Source organism: Scylla paramamosain, chromosome 19 (assembly GCF_035594125.1).
Source record: "Scylla paramamosain isolate STU-SP2022 chromosome 19, ASM3559412v1, whole genome shotgun sequence".
Taxonomy (NCBI): domain Eukaryota; kingdom Metazoa; phylum Arthropoda; class Malacostraca; order Decapoda; family Portunidae; genus Scylla; species Scylla paramamosain.
Genome location: NC_087169.1, coordinates 16,516,142 through 16,533,953, shown reverse-complemented (window position 1 = coordinate 16,533,953; position 17,812 = coordinate 16,516,142). Strand labels below are relative to the sequence as shown.

The 17,812-nt window shown below is 41.0% G+C and overlaps 3 protein-coding genes and 1 long non-coding RNA gene across 5 annotated transcripts in view; all 4 read right to left on the bottom strand.

Moving 5' to 3' along the window:
• Nucleotides 1-13: 13 nt before the first annotated feature.
• On the bottom strand, nt 14-1,477 carry LOC135109765 (uncharacterized). Its single transcript, XR_010272895.1, has 3 exons — nt 1,078-1,477; nt 356-407; nt 14-153 (listed from the first exon to the last, which is right to left on the bottom strand). It is a non-coding gene; the product is annotated as an uncharacterized LOC135109765 (long non-coding RNA).
• A 1,647-nt stretch (nt 1,478-3,124) lies between these two features.
• Nucleotides 3,125-11,883, bottom strand: LOC135109755 (apoptosis inhibitor 5-like). The gene is made up of 10 exons (XM_064021358.1): nt 11,723-11,883; nt 10,901-11,062; nt 10,315-10,480; nt 9,556-9,719; nt 9,139-9,339; nt 8,396-8,602; nt 7,909-8,081; nt 7,229-7,409; nt 6,602-6,779; nt 3,125-5,938 (listed from the first exon to the last, which is right to left on the bottom strand). Exons 1-10 carry the CDS (start codon nt 11,789-11,791, stop codon nt 5,814-5,816), a joined length of 1,626 nt encoding a protein of 541 aa, XP_063877428.1. The 5' UTR covers nt 11,792-11,883; the 3' UTR covers nt 3,125-5,813.
• A 1,144-nt stretch (nt 11,884-13,027) lies between these two features.
• On the bottom strand, nt 13,028-17,139 carry LOC135109752 (uncharacterized). Its single transcript, XM_064021354.1, has 3 exons — nt 16,991-17,139; nt 16,535-16,681; nt 13,028-16,030 (listed from the first exon to the last, which is right to left on the bottom strand). Exons 2-3 carry the CDS (start codon nt 16,649-16,651, stop codon nt 14,489-14,491), a joined length of 1,659 nt encoding a protein of 552 aa, XP_063877424.1. The 5' UTR covers nt 16,652-16,681; nt 16,991-17,139; the 3' UTR covers nt 13,028-14,488.
• A 62-nt stretch (nt 17,140-17,201) lies between these two features.
• Nucleotides 17,202-17,812, bottom strand: part of LOC135109753 (uncharacterized) — a 28,106-nt gene continuing 27,495 nt past the window's right edge. Inside the window, exon 4 of one of the 2 annotated variants that reach the window (XM_064021356.1) lies at nt 17,202-17,476. In XM_064021356.1, the coding sequence (XP_063877426.1) occupies nt 17,311-17,476 (166 nt within the window). In that variant the 3' untranslated portion in view covers nt 17,202-17,310. The remainder of the gene's footprint in view (nt 17,477-17,812) is intronic. The other variant, XM_064021355.1, reaches the window with a different exon arrangement.

The window sequence follows — 17,812 nt, the reverse complement described above, 5'->3', positions numbered from 1 at the left end:
TGTCTTCATGTGGTCTCTCCAGAGTATTTTATTTGTCTTCATGTGGTCTCTCCAGAGTATTTTATTTAAACTTAGCACAATTTTCAGTACAATTTTCATTACTGTCCAGTACTGATCTTCAGACACTTTTATGCAGCAAAATAGCATCCAAAACTTTCATACCGAGAAAAAAAAATACAATTTAGAAAGTGAAAATAAAAAAAAATACAATTTAGAAAGTAACTACAGTACAGCAACTCTACTTATGTAGAGTAGACACTTTATGAATTGGATTTTAGAAAAATGCATGTCACGCTTAATAAAAGTGGTAAAAATATTTAGATATTTCAAATATAATAATAATAACAATACTTACAGGGGACGGCCTTCACACTATAGACGTAATCCTCTGCAGCATTCTAGCGGCGCTGAAAAAAAAAAAAAATAATAATGATAATAAAGACACCTGCTAGAGTCACCACATGACAGACACTCGCAGGTCTTCGGGAAGCACAAGGCAAGGTCAACTTTGAATGATTAAGAGTTTTTACACAAGATAACAGATTAGCATTCCACTAAACAAACAAAACTTAATTCACAAAATATGTTCATGAATTGAGATGATTTCCATATATCACGATTTATTATATTTTTCTAGCACACTCATCACATGTTGAAAACATCTTTTGCCTTTCATTTTCAATGTTATGCTAGGCTAAAGGAAGGGAACGTATGTGAAGGGGAGGGTTGCATGTTTTGCCCAAGACACTACTACTGTGAATGGAGAACGTTATTTAAAAGTGGTGAGAGAGAGAGAGAGAGAGATTTATATCATCAAATGTCACATCTGAGTTTGCAATTGCAGTCATACAAGTCAATCTAGTTGTTTCCCAAAGTAATGATCCTCGACCCCACCTCGTCCCTCAATCACATACCTTTTCCCACCTCCACGCAGTGCCATCGAACTCAACAGACTCTTTTCCACATCCGCATCTGTGGCCTTTATCAAAGTTAATGGTGAGAACGAAGCGTTTCAAAATACGGGCCCAAATGTGTATAGCTACTCCCAGACTTCATCAACTTCTCTGCGTCACTTACCCTTGCCCTTTAAAGACAACTCCTGCTTGACTACATAGGCACTTCCTGGCATGCAGCAGCCTTACACCAACACACAGTTGCAGCCATAGCCCGTGTTGCCGTTTCGTTCACTTAAAATCCAGGTGAAACAAGGCGATAGAACACTGTCTTTCACACACCCTCTCCATGGACCATGGCTACAGACACTCAGGCCAGGGAAGCAGACAGACCGACAAACCGGCACTCTTAACGCTGCGCGAACCATATTATGAACCACTTCTGCGCAGCACCTCAACTTCTTCCAAAAGACTCTAGTTGAAGTGACACGATTTTTTTTTAGGGAGTTTTTGAGGTTTCAATGACAGGTTCACAAGATTTCCATATTATCAACAGGAAAAACAGTATAGAGTACCCGGCTATTCATCTCTGTGACTATTGAAAATAGCAGTGGTGAGACAGCGAGGTGCTTCATATTGACGAGAATCCACAAAAAATATTAATTTTCCAATAATACGCAGCAATCACTTATTTTAATATGGTAAATATGAAATACGTTTAAAATAGGAAATATACAAATAACCTTACTTATGTGTAAACACCATTTCTGGGCAAAATGACTTTTTTTTTCAATTTGCGATAAAAAAAAAAAATCTAACTGAATGAATCAAACCTTTCAGTTATTCCTTCTACTTAGTTCTAACAACAGCATCATTTCTCCACAACCATCACGGAGTATAAGCACAGCTTTATACTACTACAGCTTCTAATTCACAAGTGCAGTATTCCTTCACTGCCACAATTAACATTTTACTTTTTTTTCTTAATTCTAACATCTATTCCCACAAGCATCAAGGAGTACAAAAACAAATCTTTATACAGTACTGCTTCAGCTTTTATTTCACAAGTGCAATACCACAGAGCGTCTCCCACTAATGATTTTAAAACACACTCCTCTCTACTTATTCTAAGCTCAAAGGGATTAGAAGAAAAGGTCCAGTTATGCACTATTTTAGGTTTTATGTCACAAATGTCGTACAAACAAGACATTCCCCTCTACGTAGGGTGTTACTTCTCCCAGCTTCTCCCAGATAGCTACGCACAGTATCCAACCTTGAGTCTTTGTGTCTGACGCTGGAAACATTGCAAAATCAAACCCAGCAGAAAAAAAAAGAAAAAAAAGTAATAATCCTGACACAAAACTAACCATGCACAGAAAAAAAACAGCTGTGAATAAAAAAAAAAAAAATAAGAAAAATATTAAGTTTGCATCCCTACATTAGCAAAACACGAAGACATAAAAAAAAGTTAATATTATTGCTCGGGTAAGAAATGGTAGAATTATTACTCTCAGGACACAGCAGACAACTTCAAACAGCACCTGGAAGAGCTGAAAGGATTACACCAGGACAGCTGGAATCAACAGAAAGGTTACTGGATAGGCCACCACTCAACCACACTCCACCACAAGTCACTCTCATCCACGAACACCTTGGAAATGAGAATGAATATTGAAATTAATAAGAGTTCTCTTTTAACCCTTTCACTGCAATATGCAACACTTCACAATAAAATCAAAGTATGAATCTTTATACATATCTACAAGAAAGGAGTTAAAAGATTAAATTTTGCCATTTCTAGTCAGTATAAAGAAGGAATGTCTTAGAGTGGCTGGTGATTCAGGAAACGTGCTAAACGACAGTGAGAGGATTATGAGGGAGTCAATGATATAATAGTTGTAGATATTCAAGGATAATGTTTTGAGATGGCTGAAAAAGAAGAAGAGAACAAGAAGAAATGTCTCACAGTGATTTGTGATTAAGGGAAGGTGTGCCAGGTAGCAGTGAAAGGGCTAAATGAGTGAGCCATTGATGTAGTGGATATTTAAGGGTGCACCTCCACTTAGTCCAACACCCAAGCTGTGGAAAAAGGAATTAATGAGGAACAGAAGTGGCTGAAAAGTGAGATCATAAGGTACTGACAACAGGATAGGGAGAGAGTAATGTATGAAGAATGATGAGAGAGAGAGAGAGAGAGAGAGAGAGAGAGAGAGAGAGAGAGAGAGAGAGAGAGAGAGAGAGAGAGAGAGAGAGAGAGAGAGAGAGAGAGAGAGAGAGAGAGAGAGAGAGAGAGAGAGAGAGAGAGATTAGAGCTAAGAGAAAGACAGTAATGTATGAGGAATGAGAGTGAGAGGAAGGAGGATATTAAAGCTAACCTAACCTCAAGGGACTGAGGAGATTGGCAATAGAGGATGTGTGTGATTGTGTTACTGTCATGAGCCTGTGAACTAAGAGGCAAGAAAGTATGGAAGACTATGACAATGAAGACTGAACTAGGAACACAGGCCAGGATTTAAATACTTTGAATTGTACTGTCTACTAGAGTCCACCAGAAAAACCTTAACTTCACACAAAAATACTCTAGAACCACAAGAACAGACACCTTCAAAAAGAGAAAGAAAAAGAAAAAATCCGGAGTAGAAATATCTAGAATCCCTCAAAACATTGTCTGCAGCCCATTAAAATATTTACAGCCACAGAAACAATTCAATCTCTGAAAAAATGTAGAATCCCCCTTACTTTCAGTCTAAAATCCCTTAAAAAATCCAAAGTTTAGAGCCTAGAATAACCCAGTTAAGAGTCCTACAGAAATCCAAGAGAAATGCATACATGGGTTTCAAGCAGATATGAAAGCAACAAGTGCATATATCTGAATGCTGCATGCTCTACTACATTGGCAGATAAGAGAAGCTGAAAACCAAAGGCATCAGCAGTAAACAGGAGACAGTTTGTACATACAGATCCACTTACCAACAGCCTCACACTGCAAGCTGCACATGTTGGAGAGATTAAGACATTAGTTAATCCTTGAGTCTTCACACAGATTTAAGTACATGGGAAAGGCAATACAAAGTCATTATTCCTACAAGAGTAATGGAAGGGTGTCTTACCAAGCAGCTCAGCCTTGCCACACCACACCAGCTTGTCTTGCTCTGAAACTAAAGAAACACTAATCACTCAATGATGGAGATCAGCTCTGCATCCCTCACACCACCTGGAAAAAGAAGTGTCAATAAAAATGAGCTACTGTTTCTTGTCTTGTGTGTACTGGGTGTGATTTTGCACTGAAGGTTGAGGTACAGGTGTCTAACTTGGTTCTGCCCATGTGGGGGTGGAGGAGGTGGTGGTGGTGGTGGTACCCTTGCTGCCTTGTTGGAGGTCTTCTTGCATCGAGGGAGTAGTAGTAGCAGTAGTAGTGGTGGTGGTGGTGGTAGGAGGAGGAGGAGGAAGAGAAGCATGATGGGATGGTTGGGAATCCTTTTATCACTCTTGCAGGATGTCTTGCTGGTTGCCTTGTTCTTAATAGAGTTCTTAAATGTTGTGTCCTTTAGTATCATTTTCAAGGAGGATTTCTTTTTCTTATCCTTAGCTTCCTACTTGAGGCAAAAGCTTGAGGGTTACACAATAAACAACAAATACTTGCAAACAACGAATAAAAACACTGGCGGCCTCATAACCACAAACTGCAGATACAAAACATCAAAAGAAGCTGAACTTGCTGCTTACTCACTAAGAAAGAATCATCTACGTTTTCTCAAGTGCAGTCTAGTAAATCTGGATCAACTTGAAATGTTACTAAGCTATCACAAGTCTTCCTCTCTATGCGACAGTTCTCAGGGAACATCACTACTCGGGGCCACCACTCTATTCATTAGTAAACCATTTAAGATTAAGAAATACAGCAATGTGTGTGTGTATTTACAAGACACCAGTTAGTGTTAGTCTCTGTTAATGGTCCCTTTGATGTATGTAATCACTGACGGCTTCTTTGCTATGTATAATTCTTCTAATCGGTCATAATTTTTGATATTTTTGTACATGTTTCAAGAAGGCAGTCACTTGTTCCAGTAGATGAGAGAAGTCTTACCTCCCTCCCAACACTTATTCAAGACAACTCCTCTGCAAATCACACTATTCAGAAAAAAATAAAGATTCCACATTACCCACAACATCTAATACATTGTTTTTTTTTTAGAGTAAATTTGTATTGCATTAAGGTATCCCAATATTCTCTAAGAGTGTTATGTAGAGTGAGCAAGGTTAGTCTTAGTTTAGAGTGAAATTGTCAAGGAAAGGATAGAGTAATTCTGCTTTTGTTGTGTTTGAGAAAAGTTGGCATAGATTGTCTTTTTTTTTGGAGTAAAATGCTAAAAAAAGAAAAAAAAAGCTTAATCATTCTTAACATAACTGTCTGTTGGAGAGCATTTAAAAATGTGTTTTTTTCATGACATTATAAGAAACACTGCATAAAAATCTAACTCCTGTGCATCCTGATGCACACGGATAGCAGCCTTAATTGTGAAAAAAATAATAATTTAAATATTCTTGTAAATATCTGATGGAGTGTACCTTATGTTACACCAACACTAAAAAACAGTAACCGTGAACTTGCAAGCATCAAGAGGAGTAGAAAATGTAAAAAAAAACCAGTGGGCTTTTCCATGATCCGAGGAGAGAAGAGGGATGAAGTCTTAAAGTGATACCTTCAGAGGAGTACCGGGCTAACCAACACCATAACGCCATACTGCCTCATCACACACCACAGTATATCACGTCATTCCCAGCACTCCCCACTCACTCTCCTCTTACAATAATTCCGTCCAACACACTCCACACTCCAGTTTACCGACACTGCTCCCTGTGATTATTGCCTCAGGTCAGGTCAGGTCAACAGAGGGTCACACAGCAGGTCCAGGTCACTCAGTAGCCTCGGAAGCCTCCCCGCCGTCCCCTGAAGCCGCCCCTGTATGATGAGCCTCGGCCAGGAATGTAGCCAAAGCCACGGCCTCGCCCACGCCCTCTCCCACGGAAGTTTCCTCCTCCAGCTGTGTGAGAGAAATGTGTTAGGTGGTGACTCTATTGGGTGATTCTTGTGGTGTGTGGATTGAGTTTGTAAGGGTAATTGGTTATTGATGTCATAAGGAATAAAAATGTAAGGTATTTTATGCCATAGAGGATAGAAGGTGAGGGAATGTTTTAGGTGGTGACTGTTGTGTGGATTCTTGGGATGTGTGTGTGTTTAAGAGTAGTTGGTTCTTGGTGTGATATGGGATAAAGAGGCAAGGTATATGTCATCATTTATGTGACTGTGTGTAAGATATGCAAACTTAAGTTATCATATGCTGCATGTAAAAAAATATTTTCATAAAATGAGAATAAAAATTAAAATAATGAGCCTAAATTAGAAATGAAGAGCAAAATTCTGGTAATAAAAAACAGATAAAATAAAAAACACTGGTCCCAACAATAATCCTAAAAACAAAACAACAATTCTAAAAAGCAAAAACTAACAAAATAAAACACAATAACTCATAAAAGCAAAGAACAAAGAAAATTAAATAAAACAACTCCAAAAAACCATAAAATGAACAAAATAAACCTCAACACTTATTACTTAAAAACATGAACCCCTAACTATGCTCACAATAAAAACAAAACACAACAACTACTACTAAAAATCCAAAACCCGAATCCCAGGCCAGACTCACAGTACTGTCCTGCACGCTGGCTGTACTTGTCCCTGGGCGGTGCGTAAATCTGGCGCTCCACCTTCTGGCTCTTGTTGGGGCTGGACTCAAAGGTGATGGGCGGGTGACGCTTCTCTGTACCATTCGTTACAGCTTTGCCGCCTGATGTGGTCGGCTTCCATGACAGTGAGATGTTTGCCTGTGAGGATGAAGGACTTATTGGTTAGTGTGTCGATCTAAACAGGGTTCATTTTGCAGATTAGTCTGTCTATCTAACCCTGGTTCTTTCTGCTGGTGAGTCTGTCTATCTAAATCTGATACCTTTAAATGATTAGTGTATCTAAATATGGTCCTTTCAATTGGTAAGTCTATTTATTTCTCAAGAGAAGAATGGATTAAGAGATAGGTTTTAAAGCCTCATGACCAACAAACTTATTGCAGTCTATATATTCTTACAAAACTCCTTTATCAAGGCCATCCCCTCAAAGCAGTTCATGAAAGAAAGCAACACTGCACCAGACTGACAGAGGGCAGAACAAATAGGGTCATAAGGTCATTCCCTCAAAACAGTCCACAGAGGCACACAACACAATACAAAAGACTGAGTGCTGAAACAGCCATAAAGTACAGACTAGAAGACCTGGGTACCTTATATGAGGGCGGCTGATGGAAGAGGTCCTTGATGAGCACGTTGATATTGGCAGTGGTCCTGAGGGCAATGAGTTTGATCTTGTTCTCCTCTGTCTTCAGTTCCTCCCCGGTCTTGTTAGCAAGAGCTTCTCTCAGCCGTTTCTGGTATGCTTGTGAAACCCTGGCAAAGTACTGCAGCCTGATGGGGGATGCAGGAAAGAAGTTTAATGTTTCTGACACTAAAACTCAAAATGCTGCTACACTTATGTTAATTTCATGTAGTATTTGTGATGGTACTTATCTAATGCAATAAATACAGGAGAACAGTGGTTTACAAATGACTTATGCTCCTTCAAAACAGGAGTAAATAAAGGGTTCATAAATTGGGACCACTCACACATAAATTTTTCTATGTAATACACTCTTTGGTGTTTTGAGGTGAATTTCTTAGTAAATAAAAAGAAACACAAAAGAAAACCATTTCAAAAATCAAAACACAAAAATAATGGGGAAAAAAAAACATAAGATAAAAAGCACAAATATCACGAAAAGATCAAAAACATTTCACTCATAACATCAAAAATACAAAAATCAACAATCACAGCCTGAGACTGCCCTGCAAATCAGACCCCAGGACAACCCAACAAACCAACACTCCCTCTTCACAAGAACCAAACAAACTGAACCCTCTTCCTGACCTGATCCTGAAGTCCTTGAGTCTGTCTGGGTCATCATTCAGGAACTCTGGCTGCTGTCTGGCCAGCTGGTGGAAGGTGAACAACAAGCACTCCACCCGGGAGAACTCAAGACTCACTCCTCCCTCCAGAGCCTCTGTAGCTGCATCTCCTTCAGGTGGCAGGGGCATCACTTCCTGTAGGGGGACAAAGATGCACGTTACTCATAGTGTGAAGGAAGTACACAGGGTAATCTTACTAAATCCTATTCCCAAGGTACTCCACTCCTCTTATCTAACTCTAAGCTCTGCCAGCCCCTGATGGAAAGGGACAGTCTTGTGGACCTTTGTACTCCATCCCAGGAGCTTAGGCATAGCACAGCAAACAATGTTACTTTGCCTAATCCTACCCCAGCACCAAAATTCCTCACAAATTACAATGCCTGAAGAACCTCCCTGATACTGAGACTGCACCACACACACAAACCCAACACAACCTTCTCACAACTCACCAGGAGCTTGAAGAAGATCACCAGCACCTTTCCAGGCACGTCCTCCAGGTTCCCAGCATGAGGAATTAGTTCAGCAACAATCTTGAGCACATCGAGGATTGGTGTCCCCTGTGAGCCGCCCTCCGACAGTGTGGTTTCTATCTGGTCCAGGACTGGCAGCACCTCTTTCCACAGGTACTCCACGTACACTGTTGACCGCACCTGAGACTGTGGAGACGAGTGGAAGGATGGGGTTAATTGACAGAGAGAGAGAGAGAGAGAGAGAGAGAGAGAGAGAGAGAGAGAGAGAGAGAGAGAGAGAGAGAGAGAGAGAGAGAGAGAGAGAGAGAGAGAGAGAGAGAGAGAGAGAGGAAAAATATTGTTATGTGAAAGAAATATAGTAGAGATGAGACAGATATGATAAAGAAAATTGTCGGTCTAGAAAAATAGCAAAAGCAAAAGAGGAAAACCAGTAAACAAGTAAAAAAAAAAAAAATCTAAATGTTGAGAAAGGAGAATGACATGACAAAAAATACCTTCAGAAATAACTGCATCTAAAAAAAAAAAAAAAAGGAACAAAAATACCGCACAATTTACAAAATAGACACATCCTCTTTATCTACAAGACATGCATAAGTCCTTACTACATACACAGAATTCTAACACAATAACAATAAATAAATAAATAAATAAATAAATAAATAAATAAATAAATAAATAAATAAATAAAATAAAATATATTAAAAGCAACAATAAAAACATACTGAGAAGTAAGGGAGGGCTTGCTTGACGCAGGAAATAAGGCGCTGCACACTCTCCAAGTCAGCCGGGTCAAGAGGTCGGGTCAGATCCACCTGTTCAGTCACCAGGTCCACTAGCTGCTGGTATCCCTTCACGGACTGGCATGTCTTGAGGTCCCGCAGGATTCCCATCATTAGGGAGAACTCATCTTCTGAGGACGCCGCCTGGTGTGAGGATTGAGGGTGAGGTGTGTTGCTTTGAGAGGGAATGTGAAGACTGGGAAATTAGATGTGTTATTTTGAGAGCCTGAGGGGTTTGATGTGTTGTTTTGAGAGGGAATGTGAAGATCCTATTTACATCTCCATGGCCTCAGTGAGAATTGGCATTAAAATAAGGAGAAAATTAAACAACAAACCACTTTATTCTCTTCTGATCATTACCTGTAGCACCTTCTTTGCCTCGCCGAGAATCAGCGTCTCCACCTGAGGCGTGAAGACTGCCGTGCCAAGAGAACGCAGCTTGGCATGCACAAAACGGATGCAGCGTTCCCTCACCAACTCGTCCTCACTGTGCTGGATCTGGTAGAACAGCCCCGTCAAGGCACCTGCACAGGGGAGGGATGGGTGAGTGACTGAGAGCAAAGTCCACTGACAAAATATTACCTGGTGGTCTTAACTGTTATCTAGATTGCATGATTTTTATTGGTCTGTTGTGTTGTTTCTTGTTGTCAATTTTAGGTTATCATGCATTGTATTGGTTTTATATTTAATTTTTTTTTGGTGGGGGGGAGATTACGGTCGTGTGAAAGAAAAAACACGAGAAAACAAATAATGAGATCTAAGACAAGAGAACATCATAAATGTGTTATGCATATGTAGGTAATAAATAACAATAAAAACTCATACTCTCTTAACCCTTAAAATCCAGATGGTTGCTAGGAACATATTAATATAGGCAACATTCAGCTCAATAATTTTAAGACAGCATCTGTGAAACTTGGCAAAATTGTGTAATCTGTCTAAACAAGATAATAACATAACCACCACATTCTTAAATTTAGAAGCTAGAGCTAGTATCCACACTTTTAGACTAGACACATGACACAGCACAGCACCCATGAAACTTCATAAAACAATGTAACCTCAGCCTAGACAAGAGTATTCCTAAAGCATTCCTAAAGCTAAAGTAAATCTCTGTACCTTTAGCATCAGTCTTGAGGAGAGTGACCAGGGAGTTGTGTACTGTTGACAGCTCCACCTGGTCCTCCACCTGCTGCAGCTGTGCCAGAATGTCTGCCACCTTGGGCACCAGCTCTGTTCTGCCCTTGCACAATGTGGGAAGGTCCTTGATGGCCTGCTTGCGAATCTGTGAGTGTGGGTCATTTATTAATTTCAGGGATGTTTCAGGGGGAATAATACTGGTTGTTTCATTTATACATAATAAGAATACAAATAATAATCAAAACCATTAGTAGCACCATTTTTTTCTTTCATGGGAGAGGCAATTAATGTATATTTTACTTTTTTTCCAGAATTTGTTGTTTTTGTCCTCAAGTCTTTCTGTCTTAAACAACAACGTTCTTTCATATGAGACAAAATTAATGAACATTTACTTTTCCTTTCTTCCTGATTTATTTTTTTTCTCTTGAGATATCATAGTGCTTCACAAGCAGTTTCCTCTACTTGCTTGACTGGCCAGAGTACCAAGGTAGCCACCCAGGTGAGTAAACCAGTTAAGTCTTCCTTCCTTGTACAAAAAACACCACCACCACCACCAAACACTCACCGCCACATCTTCATCCTCACACAGGTCAAAGAGACAGTTGAGTGCCTGCTCCTGGAGGTTGGGGAAGTGCCGGAAGAACCTTGCGATAAACTGGGATGTGAGGCGCCTCTCCCCCGGCCCTCCCTTCACCCCACTCAAGATCTCCAAGAACTCTGCCTCATGCTGGGGACACAAGCAACACCGTAAGGAGTATGTGTACGAAGCAGTTAGAATAAAAGTGGGTAAGTTTTCTTTGAGGGTTAGTTTAAAAAGCGGATTCATTTTCTTATGGCTAAAACTGAAATTGTCTGAAATGTCTTCCAGTCTAACCTGAAAATGGCTAAAATACTTTACAGTCTAAAGTAAAAATGACCTAATCATTACACAGGTCTAGAATGACATAGTACCTAACACTAAATATAAATAAATACATAAGTGTTTTTGCCAACACTAAAAAAAAAAAAAAAAATAAAATAAAAAAAATGTTGATATATGTGGGCCTAAACTACAAATGGGCGACAGGAATGGGGAAAAAGCAGAAAAGAATGAAAAAAAGTCTATTACTTCTGAACCACCCACGCCCAAACACACGTAACCCAACCCGCCCACACACACACACACACACACACACACACACACACACACACACACACACACACACACACTCCGACCCACAACCAAAAATACAATTCCACACACAAATCTCATCATTCAGAGCAAAACCTCTCACATTACCAAAAATCAGAAATATTGCAAATAAATCAATGCTTCCTCCTCCCAGCCAGACGCCACTTTTCACATGCTCCGTATTTCCTTATTTAAGCCTTGAATCCCCACACTCACCTCTCCTGCTTTGTCTTTGGCGTCGTCTATTGCATTGTACAAAGTGTAAAGTCTCTCCACGCTCGCCATCTTGGGTAATTTGTGAGAAAAATAAAGGAATCCGTTCGCCGCCCGCCTGGTCTCTCCTATCTCTTGCTCGCTATTCCGCCATCTTGTTGTCCCATCCTATCTCCAGTACTGTTCATTCATTTTTTTTTTTTTGTTGTTATTTATGTGCTTCTTCGGAATGTTTTTATGTTTTTTGTATTCTAATATTTTTTTTTTGTTTCTTCGTATTTTGGCTTTGGTGGTTGTTCAGTGTTTTTTTTATTTTGTGGTTTTGATTTTTCAGACGTGTTCACTTTATTTTTACTAATTTATTCATTTTTTTGTGAGTTTGTTTGTAGTTTATGTATTCTGAAATATTGTGGTTTGTTTTCCGTATATAGTCTGAGTAGTTTGTATTTTTATGTTGTTTTTTTATAAACGTTTCAGTGTCGTATTCTTCCTTATCTTCTTACTCTCTACTGTAATAATTAGAATTATTAATTTTCTTTACTTAATTCTAGTAACATTTTTCGTATTTCTTGTTTGATTTAGCTATTATTATACTTAACAACCACCACAACTATCACCACTCACAGCATCACCACTATCACATTCACCGATTCTGAAACTGCCCTAGACGTACACACACACACACACACACACACACACACACACACACACACATATTATCAGATGCCAAAACAAACACGCACACACACACACACACACACACACAAAAAAAAAAAAAAAAAAAAAACGCAAATCTAGTGTTACTCCCCGAGCACTAAAAAGTCTACGGTGAAAGCGTGCCAGATTTGACTTACTCTACGGGGTGCCCTACCACATTTCATGGTTATTTACAGATTTTCTTGTAATTTTACGGTGTTGGTGGAAATGTATGGCTGCTTTTGGAAGTATTTTATAATTCACACTCATAATAACAAGGATAGATGAAAATAAGAACGGTAAAATCTTAGTTTGAGATATTTTGTCACTTAGGGATAAATGAAGACTAGGAATGTAAAATCTTAGTTCTAGAAATATTTCACCTTATATGCTCACGATAACAAGGATAAACTAAGGACTGTAAGAGGTTAGTATTTACAGAGCATCTCAGTACATTAAACATTTATCATGTCATTGTTTATTTTTATTATCTAATTGATAGAACCTTTGCTTGAATCTGTCTAATATGCTTGATGAGTTTGTTTCACACACACACACACACACACACACAAAGTCACACAAGCAATAAGGCAAAAAGAAAAAGGAGAAAAAAGAGTAAACAGACTTTTATTTCAGTTCTAGTACAAGTTCCTCTATTATTATTTCTTCACACATCACCGAACGAGCGAGTGTCTGTCTGTCTGTACGTAGCACTAAACATACATATTTGGTTATAAAATAAAGCTGAGAAAAGGAAAGGATGTGATTTGCTTGTTACACGGGACACTCCACCACACTACCACACTCCACCACAACACTGTTTACTCCACCACATTACCACAGCACTGTCCATCACATTACCACAATGCCATCCACTCCACCACACTACCACACACCGCCTTCTGCACCACTCTAAACCACAACTGTATTCACTCCACAACCCTACACAGCACTGCTCACTCCACCACCACACCACCACACTACTGTCCTCTGCGCCACTCAGCACCACCACAACTGCGTTCACTCCACAACACATCACCACAGCACTCACATCCACCTCTCTCCACAGTAACACCACTTCAGAAATAGAGAGGTGAAGAAATATTACAAAACAACCTTTATTCACAGTATCTGTCTGACCTTTTCACTATACAATAGAAGGCCAGGGTGTTACTAAGGTCACCGGATCACTATATATACAAAGGGTCATCATATACAAGGGGAAGCTTCACCATACAACCTCTCAGCTGACGAGGATCTAGCTATTCACCATTTCACCATTACAAGGGTACAGTCTATCTACCCTTTGCACTGTACAGGATAGTGAGAGAAGTCTAAGAATCATAACACTATACTCGTTCACTGTGTCTCATTTTCAAGGGTATAATTTTGAGTATTGTAATATCTGTGAATCACTGCATATGTCTGTGGTTCTTTTACAGTGAACTGACGACTGGAATTTAAGTAGTTTCATTAATATTTCTATGGATACAGTGTCTACTTCCACTTGCCTGTAGAGACTCTTTAGGACATCAGAATACTATACCAAATAACTGTATTATCTTTGTTCATATTGAAGCTCCTCATTCTTCTTTCTACATTGCACAGAATCAACATTTATTTGGGTTTAACAATGTATAAATTTTTCAGTACTTTCCATTTCTTTCCATTCGTTCTCTCACTCGCTTCTATCCTTGTTTCCATTTTGCAGAGTTCACATTTTCCTCTGCATACTCCACAGAATCAATATTTCTTTGGGTTTAACAGAATATATATACTTTTCCAGCATTTGCCATTATAAGAAAATTTTCATTCTCTTTCTCTTTATTTCTTCCATTTTGCAAAGTTCACATTCTCCTATTCGCGCTACATATAATCAATATTCTTTTTTTTTTTTTATTCAGCGGAATATATACATTTGAAGTATTTGCCATTCCAAGAAAGTTTCCATTCTTCCTCTCTTCACGTTGACACAGTAAGGACACATACGTACACGCAGACACGAAGCACGTACACTGACACACGTACACGCACAGCACAGGCCACGTACCGCCATGCACGTCACACTCACCGTCAGATATAGAAGCAGTGTTGGCAGTTATGCTTACACGTGGTGGAGGAGGAAGGGGAGGAGGAGGTACAGGAGGAGGTGGTGACATTGTTTGGGAGGGAAGAGGAAGAGGAAGAGGAGGTGGTACAGGATGAAATGACGGTGGTTTGGAAGGAGGAAGAAGTGGAAGAGGTAGTGGAGATAATGGAAGAGATATTGGTATTTGTTTGAGAGGAAGAACATGAAGAGAAGGAAGATGAAGGAGTGAAGGAACAAAGATGTCCTTCAGAGGATTTCACCGCATCCTCTCTTCTCTCACCCTCTTCTCCTTGAGGTATAGAGGGGGCACTGCTCCCTTCCTCGGTGGGGGGCGGAGGTGGGGGGTAATTAGGGGGGGAAGCAGGAGAGGCAGTGAGGTAGAGAGTAACTGGAGGTGGGGAGTTAGGGGGGAGAGTGGAGGAAGAAGTGGACTGAGGGGTTGGGGTGTGTGTAGGGTGAGGTGGAGGAGGAGGAGGTGGTGGTGGTGGTGGTGGTGGTGGTGGTGGTGGAGGTGGAGCGGTTAGGGGTAGAGTGTGGGGGTGGTGGGTGGAGGGAGGGTGTGGGGGTGGGTGTGTCACAACTTTCCTGGACAGAACAGTTTGCGTGCTGTTGTTAGACACTGTTTTCACCTCAGTGTTGGTAGCAGAGTCCCTGGTGCCTGTGTGGGCGTGACTGTGGGCGTGAGAATGTTGATTAGAGTAGCTAGTGGACATGTGTGGCGCTGCGTGAGTGGATATCTGGGTGCGTTTAGTGGGTGGACCATGGGCGGTGTTGGAATGGGTGTGGGTGGTTGCTGGAGGTCCGTGGGTGCTGGAGTGGGCGTGGATAATGGGTTGAGATCCTTGGGCTGTGCTAGAATGGGCGTGAGTAGTTGGAAGTGAACCATGGGCGTTAGGAAGGGTGTGGGTAGTTGTTGGAGATCCGTGGGCGGCGATGGGATGGCCGTGATTAGCCGTGGGTGGGCCATGGGTGGTAGAAAGGGCGTGGGTAGCTGCTGGAGGTCCGTGGGCGGCGCTGGAATGGGCGTGAGTAGTTGCTGAAAGTCCGTGGGCGTTAGGAAGAGCATGGATAGTAGGTGGAATGATATTTGTGGTGACGGGCGGCGGCGGGCGGGCGGGGGGACCACTCTGCACACGGGAGGCGACGGTGACGGAGGTGGTGACGGAGGCTGTGACAGGAGCTTGCTTTGTCCTATTAATAGCCGTCATTCTGGGCGTCACATCAGTACAGTCTATCACAGCGCCCTCAAGTACAGTGTGACGCGCGGGAGGGGCGGCTTGTGTCGTGGGCGTGGCTTGGTGGGCGGGCCTAGGAAGTGTGATGGGTTGAGATGGGTGATGGGTCTGTGGGTGGTGATGGGCGGGATGTGTGGATGGGGTAGGTTGAGTATGGTGGGCGTGTTGGGCGTGGTGGGTGTGGTGGGCGGGTTGGGTGGTTTGTGAGGGCGGGGCGCTGGTCACGGGGCCGCCCACAGTCTCTCCTATACCGTCTCCTGGCCATTTTATCTCAGTTGTCCGCAATGCTAACTGTGGGAGAAGAAAAACAAAAAGAAAATAGTTAGTTTGTTATCTTTGTTGTTATTTCTTTATCCGATTTGGAAAGATTGTGTGTGTAATTCTCCTAACAGTCAGCCAGTTAGTTAATTAAGCGCCTATATAGTAAGACAGTCATTTAGATAGTTATTTGGTTAGTTAGTTAGTTAGTTAGTTAGTTAGTTAGTTAGTTAGTTAGTTAGTTAGTCAGTCAGTCAGTCAGTCAGTCAGTCAGCAAATAAATGACTGACTTAATAACTAAAAAAAGAACTGTACATTGTGTGTACACACAATGTACACACAACTCTAAGATCAAGATGAAATGAATTATATCTTAACTTACCTTGGCGAGGGAGAGATCTTGAACCATATTTAATTGTAAGTAGTCAATGACTGACTAAATAAGCTAAGAAAAAATCATACAATCCACACATAACATTAAGATCAAGATTAAATAAGTATCAAACAACATAAAAAGATCTTAATTAGTTAAGTTACCTTGCGGAGGGAGAGAGCTTGGGCCATATTACGCCTCAGGACAAAGACGAACTCCGCCTGTCTGTCCCTGGGCCACCTCGCCTTCACCTCCAGCAGCCTCTCCTCGGCCTGGATCATACGGTCACTGAACTCAGGACTCCGACGAACCTGAAATTGACACACGCTATGTTGAAGTCGCCATTCATATAGTGATTTTGTTCTTACTGGTTCAACAATTTTTTTCGCATTATTTTGTTGTATTTTCAGTCATTCTCTCTCTCTCTCTCTCTCTCTCTCTCTCTCTCTCTCTCTCTCTCTCTCTCTCTCTCTCTCTCTCTCTCTCTCTCTCTCTCTCTCTCTCTCTCTCTCTCTCTCTCTCTCTCTCTCTCTCTCTCTCTGTATGTATATATATGTATGTATCTAATCTAATCTAGTCTAATCTACCCTTCATTACCATCACCACTACAATCACCTCACCTCATGGATGGCGTAGTAAGTCTTGTTATCCCCTCCTGCTGTAACAGTTTAGCAGCAGCTGCACCACATCCTCGGCCGTGGTTCTGTCTGACACCAGCAGCGACTTGTACTGGGACTGCGGGAGGAAGAAAAGGAAGGCTTGCTTAGAACTGCACGAGTAACTGAATAGAAGAAGAAGAAGAAGAAGCAGAAGAAGAAGAAGAAGAAGAAGAAGAAGAAGGAAGACGTAAAAAAGAAAGAGAAAGACGGAGAAGAAAGAGAAATACAAGAAAATAAAGAAACACCATCAAGAAGAGCACATTACTCTGCCTCCCTAATACTCACTCCAGGCATGAGGGACAGTATCGTGAATCTTGACCACCTCCCCCGCGGCGCATCTGGAGGGCGAAGCGTGAGTCCGCCCGGGTGGCCTGCATAGAGCTAACTGGGCTGGCCTCGCGCCGGTCCTCCAACACCAACAGGGACCTTACTGGCGCACCCGAGCACCTGAGCGAGATATTAAGTTTTTTAGAAGTACATTAGACATAAGGAAAGTCTCTCAGAAGAATATAAGAGAGTAAGTTAAGTCTTTTGAACATAAGAACATAAGTTTCTTAGAAAGACGACGGAAGATATAAGAAGTCAGGAAGTCCACACGTGGCAAACCTTTTATAAGACATGTGTGTGTAACTTATAGCTGTAAATCATCTCGATCTAGAAATGTTAAGTCTATTAGAACATAAGAAGCTAAGGGAATGTGTAATGAATCAGTAACTCTACATATGACAGTCCTATTATAAGACATCCATACTTGTCATCTATATCCATAAATCTGTGTAGCGT

What these genes read in the sequence shown, in the direction of transcription:
- LOC135109752 (XM_064021354.1), bottom strand. Translation starts at nt 16,651, where the DNA reads ATGATCCAGGCCGAGGAGAGGCTGCTGGAGGTGAAGGCGAGGTGGCCC. An exon ending in AAGCTCTCTCCCTCCGCAAG is followed by an intron (nt 16,031 to 16,534) that starts GTAACTTAACTA and finishes CTTCTCCCACAG; the next exon opens with TTAGCATTGCGGACAACTGA.
- LOC135109755 (XM_064021358.1), bottom strand. Translation starts at nt 11,791, where the DNA reads ATGGCGAGCGTGGAGAGACTTTACACTTTGTACAATGCAATAGACGAC. An exon ending in GTGAGGATGAAGATGTGGCG is followed by an intron (nt 10,481 to 10,900) that starts GTGAGTGTTTGG and finishes CCACACTCACAG; the next exon opens with ATTCGCAAGCAGGCCATCAA. An exon ending in CCAGCGTGCAGGACAGTACT is followed by an intron (nt 5,939 to 6,601) that starts GTGAGTCTGGCC and finishes TCTCTCACACAG; the next exon opens with CTGGAGGAGGAAACTTCCGT.